The following is a 15,940-nucleotide window of genomic DNA, read 5'->3' as shown; positions in this document are numbered from 1 at the left end:
TTGAGTCTTTCCATTCATTCACAAAGTCTGAAATTGAAAATTGGACTGCACTAGACCAAAATGTGAAAGACGCATTGAATTGCATTGCATAACTTTTCAACTCTTGGTTTAGTATTATATCTTAACTGTTTGGTTATATTATGTTCAGCCTATAAATTTTCTTTGATCTTGTTTTTATTTTAAGATGTTTTTATGTAGGGATTAGGAGCTTAACTGCAATATCTCTCATACGAAGAATGGTCACTGCACTAGTCAATGATGAGACTTTGACTACCTATGTACAGAGTTATCAAAAGAGAATGGTGCGGTTTCGAACATGGTTTAAAGAAAAACCAAATTACTTACAGTTAATGTTGTTTATTCATCTAATTTGTCGTCTCAAACAGTTTTCTTTACATAATTAATAAATTTCAATATGTGCGCCCTTAGTCGCTCGATAAAAATGTCCAAACGACTTTTTGCTGTCGCGAATTTTTTGTGAATAAACAATCTTTTTAATGTAAACCCACAAGAAAAAATCGACCTGAACCACTTGAAAAACAGGATTAATGAAGCAATGACAACCATAACCGAAGAAATGTTTGTGAATGTTTGGAGAGAAATCGATTATCGTTTGGACATTGTGGAGCGATTAAGGGCGCACATATTGAAGTTTATTAATCATGTAAAAAACTGTTTGAGACGACAAATTAGATGAATAAACAACGTTAACTGTAAGAAATGTGGTTTTCCTTTGAACGATTTTCAAACCCGCACCGATTTTCGAATGATGACTCTGTATTATATTAAACATTCCATTTTATCAATCAATAAATTGGAATAAATTGTTTGTCATATTATGAGTTACACCCAGAGTCTTAGTATTTTAAGCTACAAGTTATTTAATAAGAACTCTTCTATTCCTAACGGAGAGCAATAATTATAGACAGAGCTAATTATTAAAACTTAGTTTTTATAATTTAAATTACCTAATACTTTTATAACAGTTCATGTAATGAATTTGTATGTTCTGATTTACAGAGAAGTAAAAATTGTGTAATTGATATGGAAAATTGAATGTGAATGAGAATTAAAACTTTGTAAATTATAAATATAAACATTGTTGAATGAATCTCCAACTTTTTTCAATTAATATTATTTTTTAAACTTTTTGGAAATTAGAGGATGATTATAATCGAATACTGAGAGCTTTTATGTCCAACAAATTCAAAATAAAATATTGCTAACTTCTCTTTGTAAATAATTATTTTTATATGTTGAAAGGACTGCATGAACATAGTAATCTTACCAGTAAGCGAAACTATGACCAATAGTATACAGAGAATACATCATAAGCTATAAAAGCATAATTTAGTGTAAAAGAAGGCTTTCTTTTTCTATGCTAATAGGCTGATGAAACTCATCACTAGTACCTATACGACCCAGTACCGTGTAGTGTTTCGATTTATTCAATAAGACAGTATCCATTGATGATCATCCTGTATTTTCCAGAAACTTTCCTAGGGAAAATGTTTGTGTAGGGTACCATGTACGAAGCAGCTCTGGCATCGCCAAATCATTATTTTGGATAGAAACGACTTTGTTGCAATCACTTATTTATAAAGGGATATGTGTTTTACTAGTTACCGTATTGGAGAAGAGGAACAAGCATAAACAGCATCTCGATTTTTCAATAAATAAGTGGTTGTGACAATCCAAGTCTTATCCAATTATGAATATCAACCACAATATCACTAAAACTTACTTATATATTAGTCCAGTCAAATTCTAGGATTTCTACCAATTTTGGTTCCGGAGCTACGAATTTTCAAAAAAGGGGTATTTTTTAAGTATATCCCTCCTCCCCCCACTACTAAATCCGAAAATTCCTAAGGAATCCTGTTCATGATGAATTGTTCTTTCACGTGATGTTTGGTTTTTTATCTATACTGGAAAAATATCCATGTTGTATAGGGTAGAAGAGGTAGGTTTGCATAATAATATTGAAAACCCCTTAAAAAATACCCCTTTTGTGAAAATTCGTAGCTCCGGAACCAAAAATGGTAGAATTCTGCGCGACCACTCAATTTATTGGAAATCTTATTCTCTTCAATTTTGTCGAGAATGATTTTTCTTGAGAAACTCAAGGGTCACGAGATGAAATGGGAAAATTGAAAAAAGTCGAAATTTTTGGGGTGAAGCCGCCCTCTTGTCGTGTCAGCAAATTTCAGATTCGAATTCAGCGCCCCAAAATACATATATTATAACCATCGAGAAAAATTCTTTCGGGGCTGTTTCCTGAAAAACGACCATTTGACTGGACTATATACTATATATAGCCTAGTGAGATTCACTAGGACTGTAGATTCTAGGACTTTAGATTCACTAAAACTGTCATTATTGATTGAATGAGATTGATGTTATTTATGTATAAGGAATGCTGACAGCTCAAAGTAAATCCCACTATACTCAGGAACAGGAAGTTAATTTACTACCACATCCCCGTTTATTTGAATTCCATCTAAAATCGAACGCACACAGCAACATTTAGACGGAGAAAAATTCAAACGTCTGCATACAGTACAGACGTGAGCACAGATTATGAAGACAGACGGACGTCTATGTGATGCATGCTTAGAACATCGGAGGGATTTTTCGTCCGTCTGTCTGCTGCTATGTGCTTTCGCCTAGAGTAAGAGATCAACCAAAAAATTGGGCACAAAAAGAGAAAAATTAGTTCTCCCTGATATATTTATATTCCCTTGGAATGTAATAACAACTCTAAATCTTTGATAAACTGTTAAGCATTTTAAAGCGTTTTTAGCCCAAGTATGAAACACTTGTAAATAGTCTATAAATTTATTTATATGACCAGGATTGTGTGAAAAAAAATTCTTAGATTTTATTTGACAATTTACTGTATTTAAATTATCAAATTAAGACAATATTGATGGTCAAGTATGAAAAAAAATGTTGGTTCCTAACGCAACCTTTAACCAACACGACTTTAGGCTATATGTCTTGACATTATAAGTTTCGGTTGTCAACCCCAAACTTAATTGACTATTTTTGCGAAATACGGGACTTTTAGCATCCCGTACGAAAGTTAACCGGACAAAATCCTAAAATGCGGGACTGTACCTTGAAATCCGTAACGTTTGGAAACCCTGCTTGGAATCCTGAATTTTTGAGAATCTAATGATCAATTGGGTCTTGAGATTTTCCAAACAGAGATGGTACGAGATACCTGGAGTGGCGTTGCGCTGACGCTTTTAGCTCTCATAAAAAAAAATGCAATGCACACAGGGAGTGGTGTGGAGTGGAAGTGACAAAAAAGCAGTGCCACGTCACTTCTGTAGGCCTTATGTCACTTATGGTGTTAAAATAAATTGTTTCTCACATTCATTTTTGAACTAAATTTTTTAGAGTAATTCAAGTAAAACGATAGCAGTTAAGCTAGTTTTACACACAAAGTTTTGGACTTTCAAATTTTTTGCGGTCCTTGTAATTTCTTTCAGTCTGAACGGAACTTGGCAAATACGTAATGTGTTCAGAAGCAAATCATATGTTTGCCAAGTTATGTTCAAAATAATAGAAAAGAACGGCAAAAAATCGATGTGTGTGTAACTAGACAATTGCTGCTTATGCATTACGCTAAAAAATTAACTCACAGGTCACAGCTCAAGTTATTTAACACTTCTATAATATTGAGCTTTAAAAGTAATAGACTAAGTGTGATCATTTCCTGTGGTAAATACAATAAGTAGAGTAAATAAAACACTGGATCTCATCAGTTAAGTGGAGCCATGCTTATTGTTCTACACCTGCTAGCTTATCAACTCAAGTACGATAGCAATTAGAAGCAAGGATGGTTCAACAAGTTCATATTGACAGTTTGATCAATAAATAGATAAAACACTTCCACACATCAACTTATAGAAGGAAAGGTGTGAGTTAGCTCACACTCGATATGGTTTATTGGCATGGCAACAGATTACTTTTTATAGCACCTATTTAGCCTTTGCCTAAGGTAGACTATGTGTAAGGAAGATGGCCTACATAGGGGATTCTTCTGTAGACGATTTTTATGAAAATCTTACTCTGGGTCTCATCAAGTTATTAGGTAATTATCTAAAACCACTGATCATTTTTTCACATTTTTGTAAAGTCTATTTTGAACTCTACGGTACTTGAACTTCAACAAACTTCCATTTACAATAATATTGCTGTAAACTAAGCTCCTCTTTGAGCTTTACAGTTGTTCACCTTTGGAACTATGGTATATTTTACAAGAACAGTCTTTGTCATTGGATTTTCTGCATGAATAAAGATAAATTACCTTAGGTATTAATTCAAGTAGAATTTTTAAAATTTATCTAGGAATATAACAAAAAATTATTCTTCTGCATAACATATAGAAAATTAGAATGAGCGAGGTAGGTGGTACTTTATTTTATAACATAGATCATGAACAGAAGATTAAATAGAAAGTTTAATAACAAATTTTAATCAGTCACCTTTTTTAATCATGGAAATTAAAACAATACTGGAATGGCAAGCTGACCCGTTGAAAAACTACTGTTAAATAGACCAAAACTAGAAATAATTCAACTAAAATTAACCCTACTGATGTTTATAGATTCAACCATGTGCATATTCAATTCACATCAAGATAATTTTGTTAAAATTGTATTCATACCGTACGATAGAAAAAAAGTAGGCCTATTGATTGTTATAAATTATACGGTAATATATAGTAAAATTGGTACGGTACTATATAGAATATAGGTGAATCCCAAATATCAATATTAGTAAAAAGAATATAATAATGTAAATCCCAATTAGTACCGGCACAGTAGAATACAGATAAATTTCAATTTTCTATTGAAAAACATATTATAATAATTAGCCTACCTATATTAATTCAGACCGCTTAAAAACATGGAAATTAACAACTTATTGTTAAATATCAGACCTACTGATATTTAAACAATGACACAATCATAAGGTTGGCTACATTCTGAATTAATCAACTGATAAAGACAAAAGTGAGGACAATTTAAATCGCAATGTACAACATTATACATTAATTGAAGCGTATACAACAAGAAGCAATTCAAAATTATAAAAAAAACGCTCATCACCCTGCAGTTAATAGCAATAGCGTAGAATCTTCCAAGCAACTTTACTGATATGAACAGAACAATAATCAATTAGGGAACTTGTTGGTTGCCATGACAATAATAATCATATTTCTAGTCCTCCGCAATAACCTAATAATACAGAGTTAACATATTAACATGGAAGAGTCAGTGAATGATTTTTATGAAAACTTGACGCTAGGATTGATAAAAACTCTGGGTAAATGGAGGTCTTATTGTTTAAAATAATTATAATCTTTATTAATTATTATAGTTGAAAATTTTAGAACTTATCAAAAATCAATCAGTAAATATTATTCCTTATTTTTTAATAAGTGACACATCTTTAAAAAAATATATTGATCAATAAAATATTATATTACTTTATTACTGTACCTACCTAATTATAATACAATACATTCCACATAAAAAAGTTACAAATCTTTTAATCTATTAGAATAGATACCTATAAAGCTGGGTTTACATCAAAGTTATTAACAAAATGTTAATAGCTTAATCCTTATAGATTCTATTATATGTTAACATTGTAATTCATTTTTTAAAATTAATATTTAAAAATGTATTAACAATATTAACCGTTTTACTAAAGATTCTAGGTGAGCGCCTTTTGGTCTCTTTGAGCACTATTGTAATACTAGTAATACTTTATTGCAATAAATATTTAGCCCAGAAAGTGTAAATAAATGTTCTATATTTCAATAATTGACAGAAAAGATTCCTGGCGTACAAGACGTTGAGCTTGAGAAGAGGTTGCCTTGCGATCGAATGCTTATTTCTTCATGGGAACAGAGGCATTCATGCACTTTGCCTGAAGACATGCGCCAATTCTACGCTTCCACCGATGGATTCAAACTGATTTGGAATTATGAGTATGCTGGTAAATATTTCAATGCCAATCCCTAATTTAAATAACTTGAAGCAAGTCATTGATTTGAAGAGAATAAGTTGAATAATATTCCTTATTGAAAAGTGAATTAGAGTATACCTATAATTAGATTATATTGTACTAAATGGGGGTCCGAAACAATAAATAAGGTCCCTATGACCTGTTCGATTGGACTTCATATTATAGAGAATTTCAGATTATTATTATAAAAACTTTAAAACAAACTATCGACATAAAATCTCTTAAGGAAACTTTGACTCAAAGACTGATCGAAGGATAGAAAAAGAAACTCAATATAGCGTAGGATTACATAATAATGCATGTATATAGAATGACGTGTAGCATGCTGCAGGAGCTCTGCTCACTTGAGAAGCTTAACGCAACAAATTAATAATAATAAGTTATTAATTAAAAACTTTCTTTAACTAAAAGGTTGAATTAATAATAATAATTTACAGGTGAAGTACTACCAGTGGGTAACCTTCGCATCAATTCTATGATGGAACTGCAAAGACTGGCAGGAGTGAAACCACAAAGTGACAACGAGTTGCCTTCTCTTTTGGACATAGAGCTGTGCAATACTGACCCCACGTGTCCAAGTTTCGGCACAAAATGCAAAATATTCGAATTAGATCCATGCCAGAACATAGGAAAGGTATGAAAAAGATTGTTTTTATGAGTTCTTAATAAATCGATTGAAAAATGTTGTTTAGGTACAGAACATGGGAAAGGTATGAAAAAGATTGTTTTTCTGAGTGTTTAATAGATTGATTGAAAAATGTTGTGTTACATTTCTCGCCGTCAGGGAAATAAGATGCACTTTTGTCTCTAGATGACTAATAATAATAATAATTCATGTTTTGCATGTTTAGGTATGCCTGGCTTATCTGGAGCGAGGCGAACACGAGTTGAGACACGAAGATCCGAAAATTTGGCTGCTTGACCGCAGTCATGAGTGGCACTTGCTGGCCGACTCTTTCTCGCAGTACTTCCGCATGATGCTCTACCACCAGGGACTGCCACAATGGCAGTTTCGCTTCACACCCATGGGGCTCACTCCATGGGCCGAGGTATGCTTACACCATACACATAGACTGTGCACATTTCAACATTTATTTGAAGGGTGCTATAATTTGTTTTAGTACAATTAGCCCTAAATAACAAAGTGAACATGAATATGATCGAAGATAGTTGATAGTATAGTTGATTAAATAATTAACTGTTTGGTGAGGAATACTCTTATTTATTTGGAAATTGACAATCTAAAAAAGGGTACCTACTTAATTTTTTAATTTTCTGTCATCAAATATCTAGTCAAAGGTGTTCTATGTAATTATTCACGTTCATGTATAATTTTATATTATTGAAAATCAACTACTTTTCAATTGATGGTGTATAAATGCAAGTGAGTGTTTCCTATCATGATATACATGAGGTAGATGTTCAAGTATCAAACCAGATTAGCTGATAAAAAATAAGCCCAATGTAAATTTGCTACTCTTGGATTGTATCAAGATTAAAAATAGGATATTTATGTTGAAATTTGCAGTTGATGAGGGACTGTGAGAGAAATAGTTCAATTTTCAATTAAAGTATGATTTCAAGTATTGTAGATGTTTGTCAAAGGTTAATGTTGATTGATTTTTTTATATTTTTCAGCAAATGATGACAATGATAGCTCCTCATCTCCTGATGCCGGAGTCCAATCCGAATGAATCAAAATTTCTGAATTGGAAGCAATTCACCAACAACACCATCGATCCTTCAGTGTTTAAGACTACTAATAGCAAGAACAGTAAGACAGCCAAGCAGAATGACTCCAAGTGAGATAATTCCAGTAAGAAGAGAGTGAATGCTCAAGAAAAAAAATGTTGAAACTACTTATTTATTTCACTGGTCATCAATGTTTAGAATGCCATATAAAATTCCATGATTATAATTATTGTATTTTATAAAAATTCAAATGACCTGTATTTGATCATTTTTTATCATTATTATATTTTCTGATCAACATCTTTGATTCATTCCGTTACAAAGAGATACCATACAATTATATTGTATTTCATCGAAATCTAAATGACATTCTAATACTCATTGAAAAAAGTTCTTCTCTTCGTCTTTGGGTGGTTCCATTTCAAAAAGAAACTACATTATAAACAGTTATCTTCTTAACATGGAATCGTAATAAAGTATCAACAGAAAATAATAATTATAGTATTTGGGTAAACAGTATATTTACTGAGATATTCAATAACGAGGCGAATTAGAAATATATTAATGATTTTTTTTAATATGAAAAATTGATGATCACAAAATAATTTTACTAACTACAGCACTTTTGATAACACATAGTAATACATGAAAAATTTTAACAATGTAATACAAAAAATAATATTCAAATGTTTTTCATAGAATATGAAATATTTTAGTATTATTTCAAAAATACATACGGTATCTTGATAGGAACATTTCTATAATACTAATGAACGAGAAAAATAATGAATAAAGTTTTTGACTTTTTCATCATCAAACTTAGTATCAGAGAATGATAATTTATGTCTTATCTTTTATAATACATACATTGAGTTACATCAAATACATTTTGCCAATAAAATTTTATCAGAGGTTTCTTTAATCAGATTTCAATCACCATAAACAAAAATATACCTTCTTGGTTGGTATCAGCATTATTTATAATGTATATTGTAGTTTGTAGCTTATAATTTTGTTTTTACTATGAATTACAGAAACACATGATTTTAACAATGGCCTTTATAAATACCATAAAAACTGAAAACAATGAAGAAATTTGAAAATGAGTCAAGATTAGATTCAACTGAAGAGGTTTGTCAGAAATTAAAGCAACACATAATAAGTTTACTACGAATTAATAACATGATATAAGGTGCTGGAAAGATTTTTTATTCACTTATATGAGATTCTGGAGTCCTTGAGCATAATGTTTTAATGAGTTTCGGTACTATAAATCGTACGTACCTATTTAGTCACTAGAACTCATTTATTTGTTATTCTAGTCATAAACCATAATGCCTTACAAGGGTTTCGGATCATAGATTCCATTAACAGAACCAAATCAACTCACTTTTCATTATAATTGTAGAGCCTAGAATTCAGATGGCGTATCCTTGGGCCACCATTGTAGCCTTATCTGTCAAGTTGCCTTTATGACTGCTAAATCAAAGATCCTTGACTAATTCGGTAACTAACGTACATTCTACAGTATCCTAAGTACATCGAGACCGATACGTCTACGCTCTACTTCGACACTGATAACCCTCACCTCGACTCTGTCCCCCAGTTGGGGCGACACATTCCTCAGCCTGCTAGCAGGTATCAGGCCGTCACTGCCCACGCCAATGTCAACAAACGAGCCGAAATGTGTCACATTTTTAACTCGACCTGCAATCAAAAATCAATATTAGTACAGCTGGAAGAAGAACACTGAATAACACTTTTGTGTAGTTGAGAAGTTGATATTGTGGTAATTATTCATATTGAATGAAAAAGACTAAGAAACTCGGTTTTAGTTTATCAGAGATTGACAATGGTGTAATAACCAAGACCAGTCTTTCTAATTATCAATAAATCAGTGTTTTTTTGACAATTTCTTAGTCTTTTTCATTCAACACTGAATAAAGTTGAATTGATAATACAAACGTTGGGTGACCAATGAAAAGGTGGCCTCAAAACTAAACACGATTATAAGATGAATTTTGATTATAATTTTAATTTCGAATAGGCTATTTTAAAGACCGGAACAGGAAATCATGCCAATACCGTGGAAGTCAGAAGAAGATTGATAATTTGCTGAACAAGCAATGTTTTCAACTATCGAAAAGTTCCACAATATCAATATGTAATCAACTAATTTACAGATGAAAAATATTTTTGTAACGATTGAAAGCTATTCAAAAATACTATACTATACTTATTAAGTACTCAAAAATACGGATTATTCTAAAAAATAGACCCATTTTCGAATATTTTCCAGGTCGAAATGAACAATCTTCATACTAATGAAAAAAATTCAGGGTTTGTAGAGTGTGGTTATAGTTTGTAGTTGCACGAGCGAAAAACGAAAACTAATGACAAAGAATTTCTTTCCTAGTTTTGTGATTATGCGCTAAAAATGGCGCAGACAATTCTTTTCTACAGCGTATCATTTTTACAACCATTTATAAACCATTCCAATATAGTGGTATTGACAACATCAACGTAATATTCTTTCAATAATTATGGGGAAATACCACAACATCTCTTACCATACAATCAAATTATTTTTACACCAATTGTTTCAACAGAGCCAAAACACAATTGTTTATTGCTTTTGAAGGGACGGATTCAAGGATCCAAAGGTTCAAAGAACCCCACACGTCAACCGAAGCTTATTGTGTTCCCAAGTAGTATATTAGTTAGGCAAACCAATACCTGTGTTCTCTACAAGAACCAGGAGTTTTTCCCTATACTAACATCCCATTCATCACCTGGTTGCTTGTCGCAATCCAGTGTGATATGCTTGGCAGTCTCTTCAGACTGATTAGTCCTCAAGACCTACGAGAGTTCCACTCCTGGCCTTCTTTGAAGGTCCTTCCGCTGAGAGAGGGGACGCCAAACTGCCTCTAGGGCGCCCGGCCACCCCTGACTCAGCCTCTTGACCCACATTTGTGCCTGGAGTTTCACCCATCTCTAGTCTCTTGGGTTTTTCTATTTGCGCCTCCAAAACTCTGCAGGGTCAAAAGCCTCACCTCTCCCAAGAAGCTTTGCCTGAATGGCCACCCTTCTTCGAGCAGTGGTGAGTTTTGGCCTCTCCACCAACAAATTCGTCACCTACGTGAGTTCCACTCTGGCTTTTTTGTAGGTGCTTCTGCTGAAGGAGGGGTCGCCAAATTGCCTCCAGGGCACCTTGTCACCCTCGACTCAGCCTCTTGACCCACATTTGTGCCTGGAGTTTCACTCATCTCTGGTCTCTTGGATTTTTCTTCGAAACTGCCCTGATGGGGCAGATCCTGTGGGTTTGGAGGCAAGGAAACTTCTGGAATTGCCTTGGGGTACCTTTTAGTCCCCTCCTACGACAAGCGGGGATACTGTGGGAGAATTCTGGTTTTCAACACATTCTTGAGCACGATGTTCGATTCAAAGCTCCCCCAACCAACAGGGGGCGCCAAAACACAAACAAGAAGCAATAAAACAGAAATAAAGTATGGTATCGAATAAAACATTGAGACTTTTTCTTTCCATTGGTATTAGTTCTACTTTAATAAATAGCTGGTTTTGTAAATGATTAGATACAGAATAATCCTGTACTACAGTTATTATATGCATTAAATCTATAGAACTGTTTTTCACAGAGAATTACTAATGTATAAGGCACTTGTAAAGTGAGATTCACTTCATATTGCCAGCATTCATTATATAAATAACATCAATGTTCCCCATTCAACCGAAGCTGGCAGTTCAAAGTGAACCTCACTAGTGAGACGAAACCTACCAGTTAGAACATCACCAACACGAATGTCCTCCATTGACTTAACACCTCTCCTGAACAGCGGTTGACTGAAGTTGGAGCGGAAGTCATAGTCAGGTGCCACTTGTAATCCTTCACTGATCAATTTCATTTGCTCCTCCGAGATTTCAAACTCACTGGCAAGACTAGTTATTCCTAGCACATATCACATCAGCACAACATCAATTGCATATATATATATATAAGGAGATTGTAAACAACAACAACACTATTGTCGAATTGAGCTGAGCTGTAGAACGCACATTAATGTGGCGGAACTTATCCACAATTTAACAAATTTATTATAGTGGGGTCGTCTACGTTATAATGGCAGTGTTTGATTAGCAATGGTATTGCTATCCTTGTCTATCATTCAACAAAGCGGATAGCGCTATCTCTTTCTCTCTTTGCTCTGTTGCCAGATCGTCTTTTGACAATGTAGAATTAATCATTAATTAACAAAATATTTCATCTTAATTATGAAAGTTCATCATGGAATTATTGAACAATATAATATCTTGCTTAATAAAATATAATTGATTATTTTAAACGAGAATGAACCGTTAATATTACATCAATAAACACGTATCAGCTACCGTCTATAGAAGGCATTGACAAGACAGAGGATCGGCAACGTTTATCTCCTATCTTTCTCCACTGCCATTATAACGTGGACCTCATTATATAATATATAGTCCAATCCATTACATTGAGTGTTTTAGTTACACTTTAACTGTTGCCAGATCGTCTTTTAAAAATGTAGAATTAATAATTAATTAACAAAATATTTAATCTTAATTATGAAAATTCATCATGAAATTATTGGAAAATATAACTTCTTGCTTAATAAAATATAATTGATTATTTTAAACGAGAATGAACCGTTAATATTATATCAATAAACCTGTATCAGCTACCGTCTATAGATGGCATTGACAAGACAGATGTTCAGCAACGTTTTTCTCCTATCTTCTTCCACTGCCATTATAACGTGGACCTCACTATATAATAATAGTACAATCCATTACATTGAGTGTTTTACTTACAGAACTATAGGCTAATAGTTTAATGTTGAATAGTCAATGTAGTCGATTTGACAACATCATCAGTTTTCTCACTAGTAATCTAAAACCTTTCAGAGGTTGTAGTGGCAGCGACCCATTATGGATTACCATCTTTCATTAACATCATAATAATTTTCATTCAACTCATAACAATCTAATGGGAAGAAAGCTGAAGGATTTCAGTTGAAGTTCTTCTCTTCTCAGTTTGCACGAGAAAGTCAAAGTTTGCAAAAGTATCAACATTTCTATCAAAGCCTTCTCTAGTTGGATGCCCCGCCATGTGGAGGATGGCAACTTTGCGTGAGTAGGTTGAGTCATCTTGACAGGCCAAGATGAGAGTAAAGGGAAGTCAATGATTTAGTTATACATTGAATTTAATGCAATATAACCAGTAGACAGATGAATCTAGACTTAGTTTTACAATGTCGCCATTTCGTTGGGCAAATATGTTTAGACTAGATATAGTCCAGTCAATATAGACTATATCTAGTCCAGTCAATATAGACATAAAAAAGGGGGTGTGCATGCAATTTATATTGTAGTTTTTATTTGTTTGTTTTTTTATTGTAGATTTCTTAATATATTATTTGGGTACATAAGAGAAGTCCAGAACCAATTTCTTCATGCAAAATTTCATTGTGCTAGATACTGGGTGGCCCAAAAACCTCGTATTTTCGGCTCATTTTCCAGTTTTAGCTATTTCTGCCAAATCTCGTAATCGGACAGAGATTTGCTCTCGCCTTTTTTCAGATTATAAAATTCTGAATAAAATGAGATCATTCGGAACTCTCTATCTCCAATGAGTACTGAGCTATGATTTTAAAAAAAAATGAGTGAAATTAAAGAAAAAATCAATTTTGAAGAATTTTAGTTTATGATAAACAATATCTCCCGATTGTTAGCATTTAGATGTATAATTCAGAATCCCTCTCGGCGTATTTTTTGCTCTACAATCTGAGATCAGGTAGAGCGCTCCATCTCATATAGATTTCCAGGTACACCTGACAACAATGCTCCTTGTATTATGAAAAACACCTCATTTTCAGCTTCAACCATCATCACCAACTACATTGTCCTCATATCGATATTTCGCACAATGACATAAGTTGATGAGACTATGTTCTATGAGAATCACCCGTTAGATGCACTTCATTTCAGTATTTCCTAGTGGAGAGGCGCGCTTAAGGACACCTCAAGGATCAAAATTTCAAACACTTATAACTTTTGACACAATGCTCAGATTTCATCTTACTACACTTCATTCTTCTCGGCCCGTCAAGGCGGTACAAAATCATGCATCATAAGTCAAATTCGGTCGATAAATGTAAAATTTATTGAGTGTACTCAAGCCCATATTCCAATACACAATTCCAATTAACACGATTCATTGAAACTTTTTGAAATAATACTGGAAAAATTGAACCTCAATACTACTTACCAAACCTTGAAACAGTTTCTTTGATTCGTTGAATAAAATTGGCAGTTCCTAGATTTTCCAGTTCCAAGTTGCACTTCGTAATGAACCTATGTTGAAAAGGAAATTTCATCACTGTTAATCATTTACGAGAAAACCTTAACCGAAGTTTGATGTTAAAACAATCATTGCTTTAACACGAAGAAATTTTATATTATGTGTGAATGTTTACAAATACATCTATTAGTTACATTTCATGGAATTCATGATTCAAAATCATAATAAAACCAATCATCACAAACTCGTTTAAAAAAAAATAATGATGTTAAGGAGGCTCTTCATTATTGCAATCGATTTTCAAATCTAGTAAGTTCCGTGAAATTGACAGAGTAAGCAAGCATTTAATTTGAATACATGCACCACCAACAAAAGTTTAGTTTGAATACATGTTCACCTCTAAAAGTTTGTATTAATTGTTTTATTAACAATTAAAAATAATAGAATGAGAATTACATGAAGGAAAAAAATGTAATAGGAATGATGAATACTCGTATATAGAATTGGCTATATGACGACATAAAATGGACCATAGCATAAAGTATCGTAAATAATAACGTTTGTATGAATAGAAGTCTTATTTTTATGAGTAAAAGAGTTTTGCGGAAAAGAAACACATCAATGACATTTTTATGGAATGCATTCGGCTTCAGATTTTAAATGGCCATATAAAGAACTATAGTGAGATTTACTTGAAACAGTCAGCAGTGGTTTTATTCATAAGGAATTCAGTCAGTTTGAAGTAGATCTCACTTCAGAACAAAACTAGTGGCATCTTGATTATAGAAGTAGTGAAGCTTACCTTTTGGCAACAGAATAGTTTTCTGGATGAATCCATGTCTGGTCCAATGGATTCAGATCTTTCTCGACGCCTACTTTTTTCTTTGTATTACTCTCTGATTTAACATTCCTGTTGATAACAAATAAACACAATAAAATGCGAATTATATAGATACTTTATCTTTATCCAGTAAATAATTTGACACTTTATGTTTATGAGATCAAACTATCTTTCTAATATTCTATTTGTTTGAATAAATTAAGGAAAATATACTGAATAAATCATAGAGGTCACTATTTGAGTGGGGTATCACTATTAGTGTACAATCTGAGGTTTGAAGTGCAATGTAATGTCTAATTTAATATATATTTTCAAGTCAATTGGGTATTAAGTTCCCAATAATATGGAAAATAATGCAGTATTTCTAAAATTGTAAAAACTGATGTGACTACCACTATAGGAGCATTTATTTCTGATGGAGTCTATTAATTTTTATCTGTTAATTTCTACACTTGTATAATGGATGTATTGTTCGGTAAGAAATTGGTCTCATGGGACCTGCCAATACATTTCATGGTAAATCAATAAAGAATCACTCCAAGGAAAAGTCTAGGACTTAGCAAGGACCACTCTCCATAAAATTGTCTCCACTAATTTAAAATCGTTTTTGAACGTCAACAAATTATTTGACAATTATAATTATTGAGCAGACTAGCAAGTAACCAGTTATTTAGTATGAGTTGGTATGAACTACTCTGAGGATCAGTTTACATTATGATAGAAAATCCAATAGCAACATTAAATTATAACAAACATAGGGAATACAATAGCTGCCTTTATTTTTACCTAGGAGGGCGGAATAAATAGACTCCCCAAAAACTCTAACAATACTTTTGGTTTGAATTCAATTGTTCCAATCCAAAGCGACAGCTCATTGAAAAGTTGAATATCTGTTATGTAATTGAATAAAAATATGACAATAGATGGGCTCAACTATTAGCAACTAGAAGTAATAACTTACTGCCCAAAATACAGTAGCTGAGAAGTGGATAGCAAAAGCGTAATGATAAATA

General features: G+C 32.8%; 2 protein-coding genes across 3 annotated transcripts in view; one reads left to right on the top strand and one right to left on the bottom strand.

Moving 5' to 3' along the window:
- The first annotated feature begins 3,591 nt into the window (after positions 1-3,591).
- Positions 3,592-8,000, top strand: LOC111043728 (tubulin polyglutamylase complex subunit 2). 2 transcript variants are annotated; one of them, XM_022328765.2, is made up of 5 exons: positions 3,592-4,102; positions 5,851-6,018; positions 6,486-6,682; positions 6,900-7,097; positions 7,687-8,000. In XM_022328765.2, exons 1-5 carry the CDS (start codon positions 4,030-4,032, stop codon positions 7,852-7,854), a joined length of 804 nt encoding a protein of 267 aa, XP_022184457.2. In that variant the 5' UTR covers positions 3,592-4,029; the 3' UTR covers positions 7,855-8,000. The 2 variants fall into 2 exon arrangements, with proteins under 2 accessions (XP_022184457.2, XP_022184458.2); XM_022328766.2 differs by lacking the exon at positions 3,592-4,102 and adding an exon at positions 4,543-5,340.
- Positions 8,001-8,903: 903 nt separating this feature from the next.
- Positions 8,904-15,940, bottom strand: part of LOC111043745 (S1 RNA-binding domain-containing protein 1) — a 35,173-nt gene continuing 28,136 nt past the window's right edge. The window contains exons 13-16 of the mRNA XM_039422377.1: positions 14,889-14,996; positions 14,054-14,139; positions 11,537-11,707; positions 8,904-9,447 (exon numbers count right to left, since the gene is read on the bottom strand). Of these exons, the coding sequence (XP_039278311.1) occupies positions 9,263-9,447; positions 11,537-11,707; positions 14,054-14,139; positions 14,889-14,996 (550 nt within the window). The 3' untranslated portion in view covers positions 8,904-9,262. The remainder of the gene's footprint in view (positions 9,448-11,536; positions 11,708-14,053; positions 14,140-14,888; positions 14,997-15,940) is intronic.

Source organism: Nilaparvata lugens, chromosome 2 (genome assembly GCF_014356525.2).
Source record: "Nilaparvata lugens isolate BPH chromosome 2, ASM1435652v1, whole genome shotgun sequence".
Taxonomy (NCBI): domain Eukaryota; kingdom Metazoa; phylum Arthropoda; class Insecta; order Hemiptera; family Delphacidae; genus Nilaparvata; species Nilaparvata lugens.
This window is presented reverse-complemented; position numbering and strand designations above follow the sequence as displayed.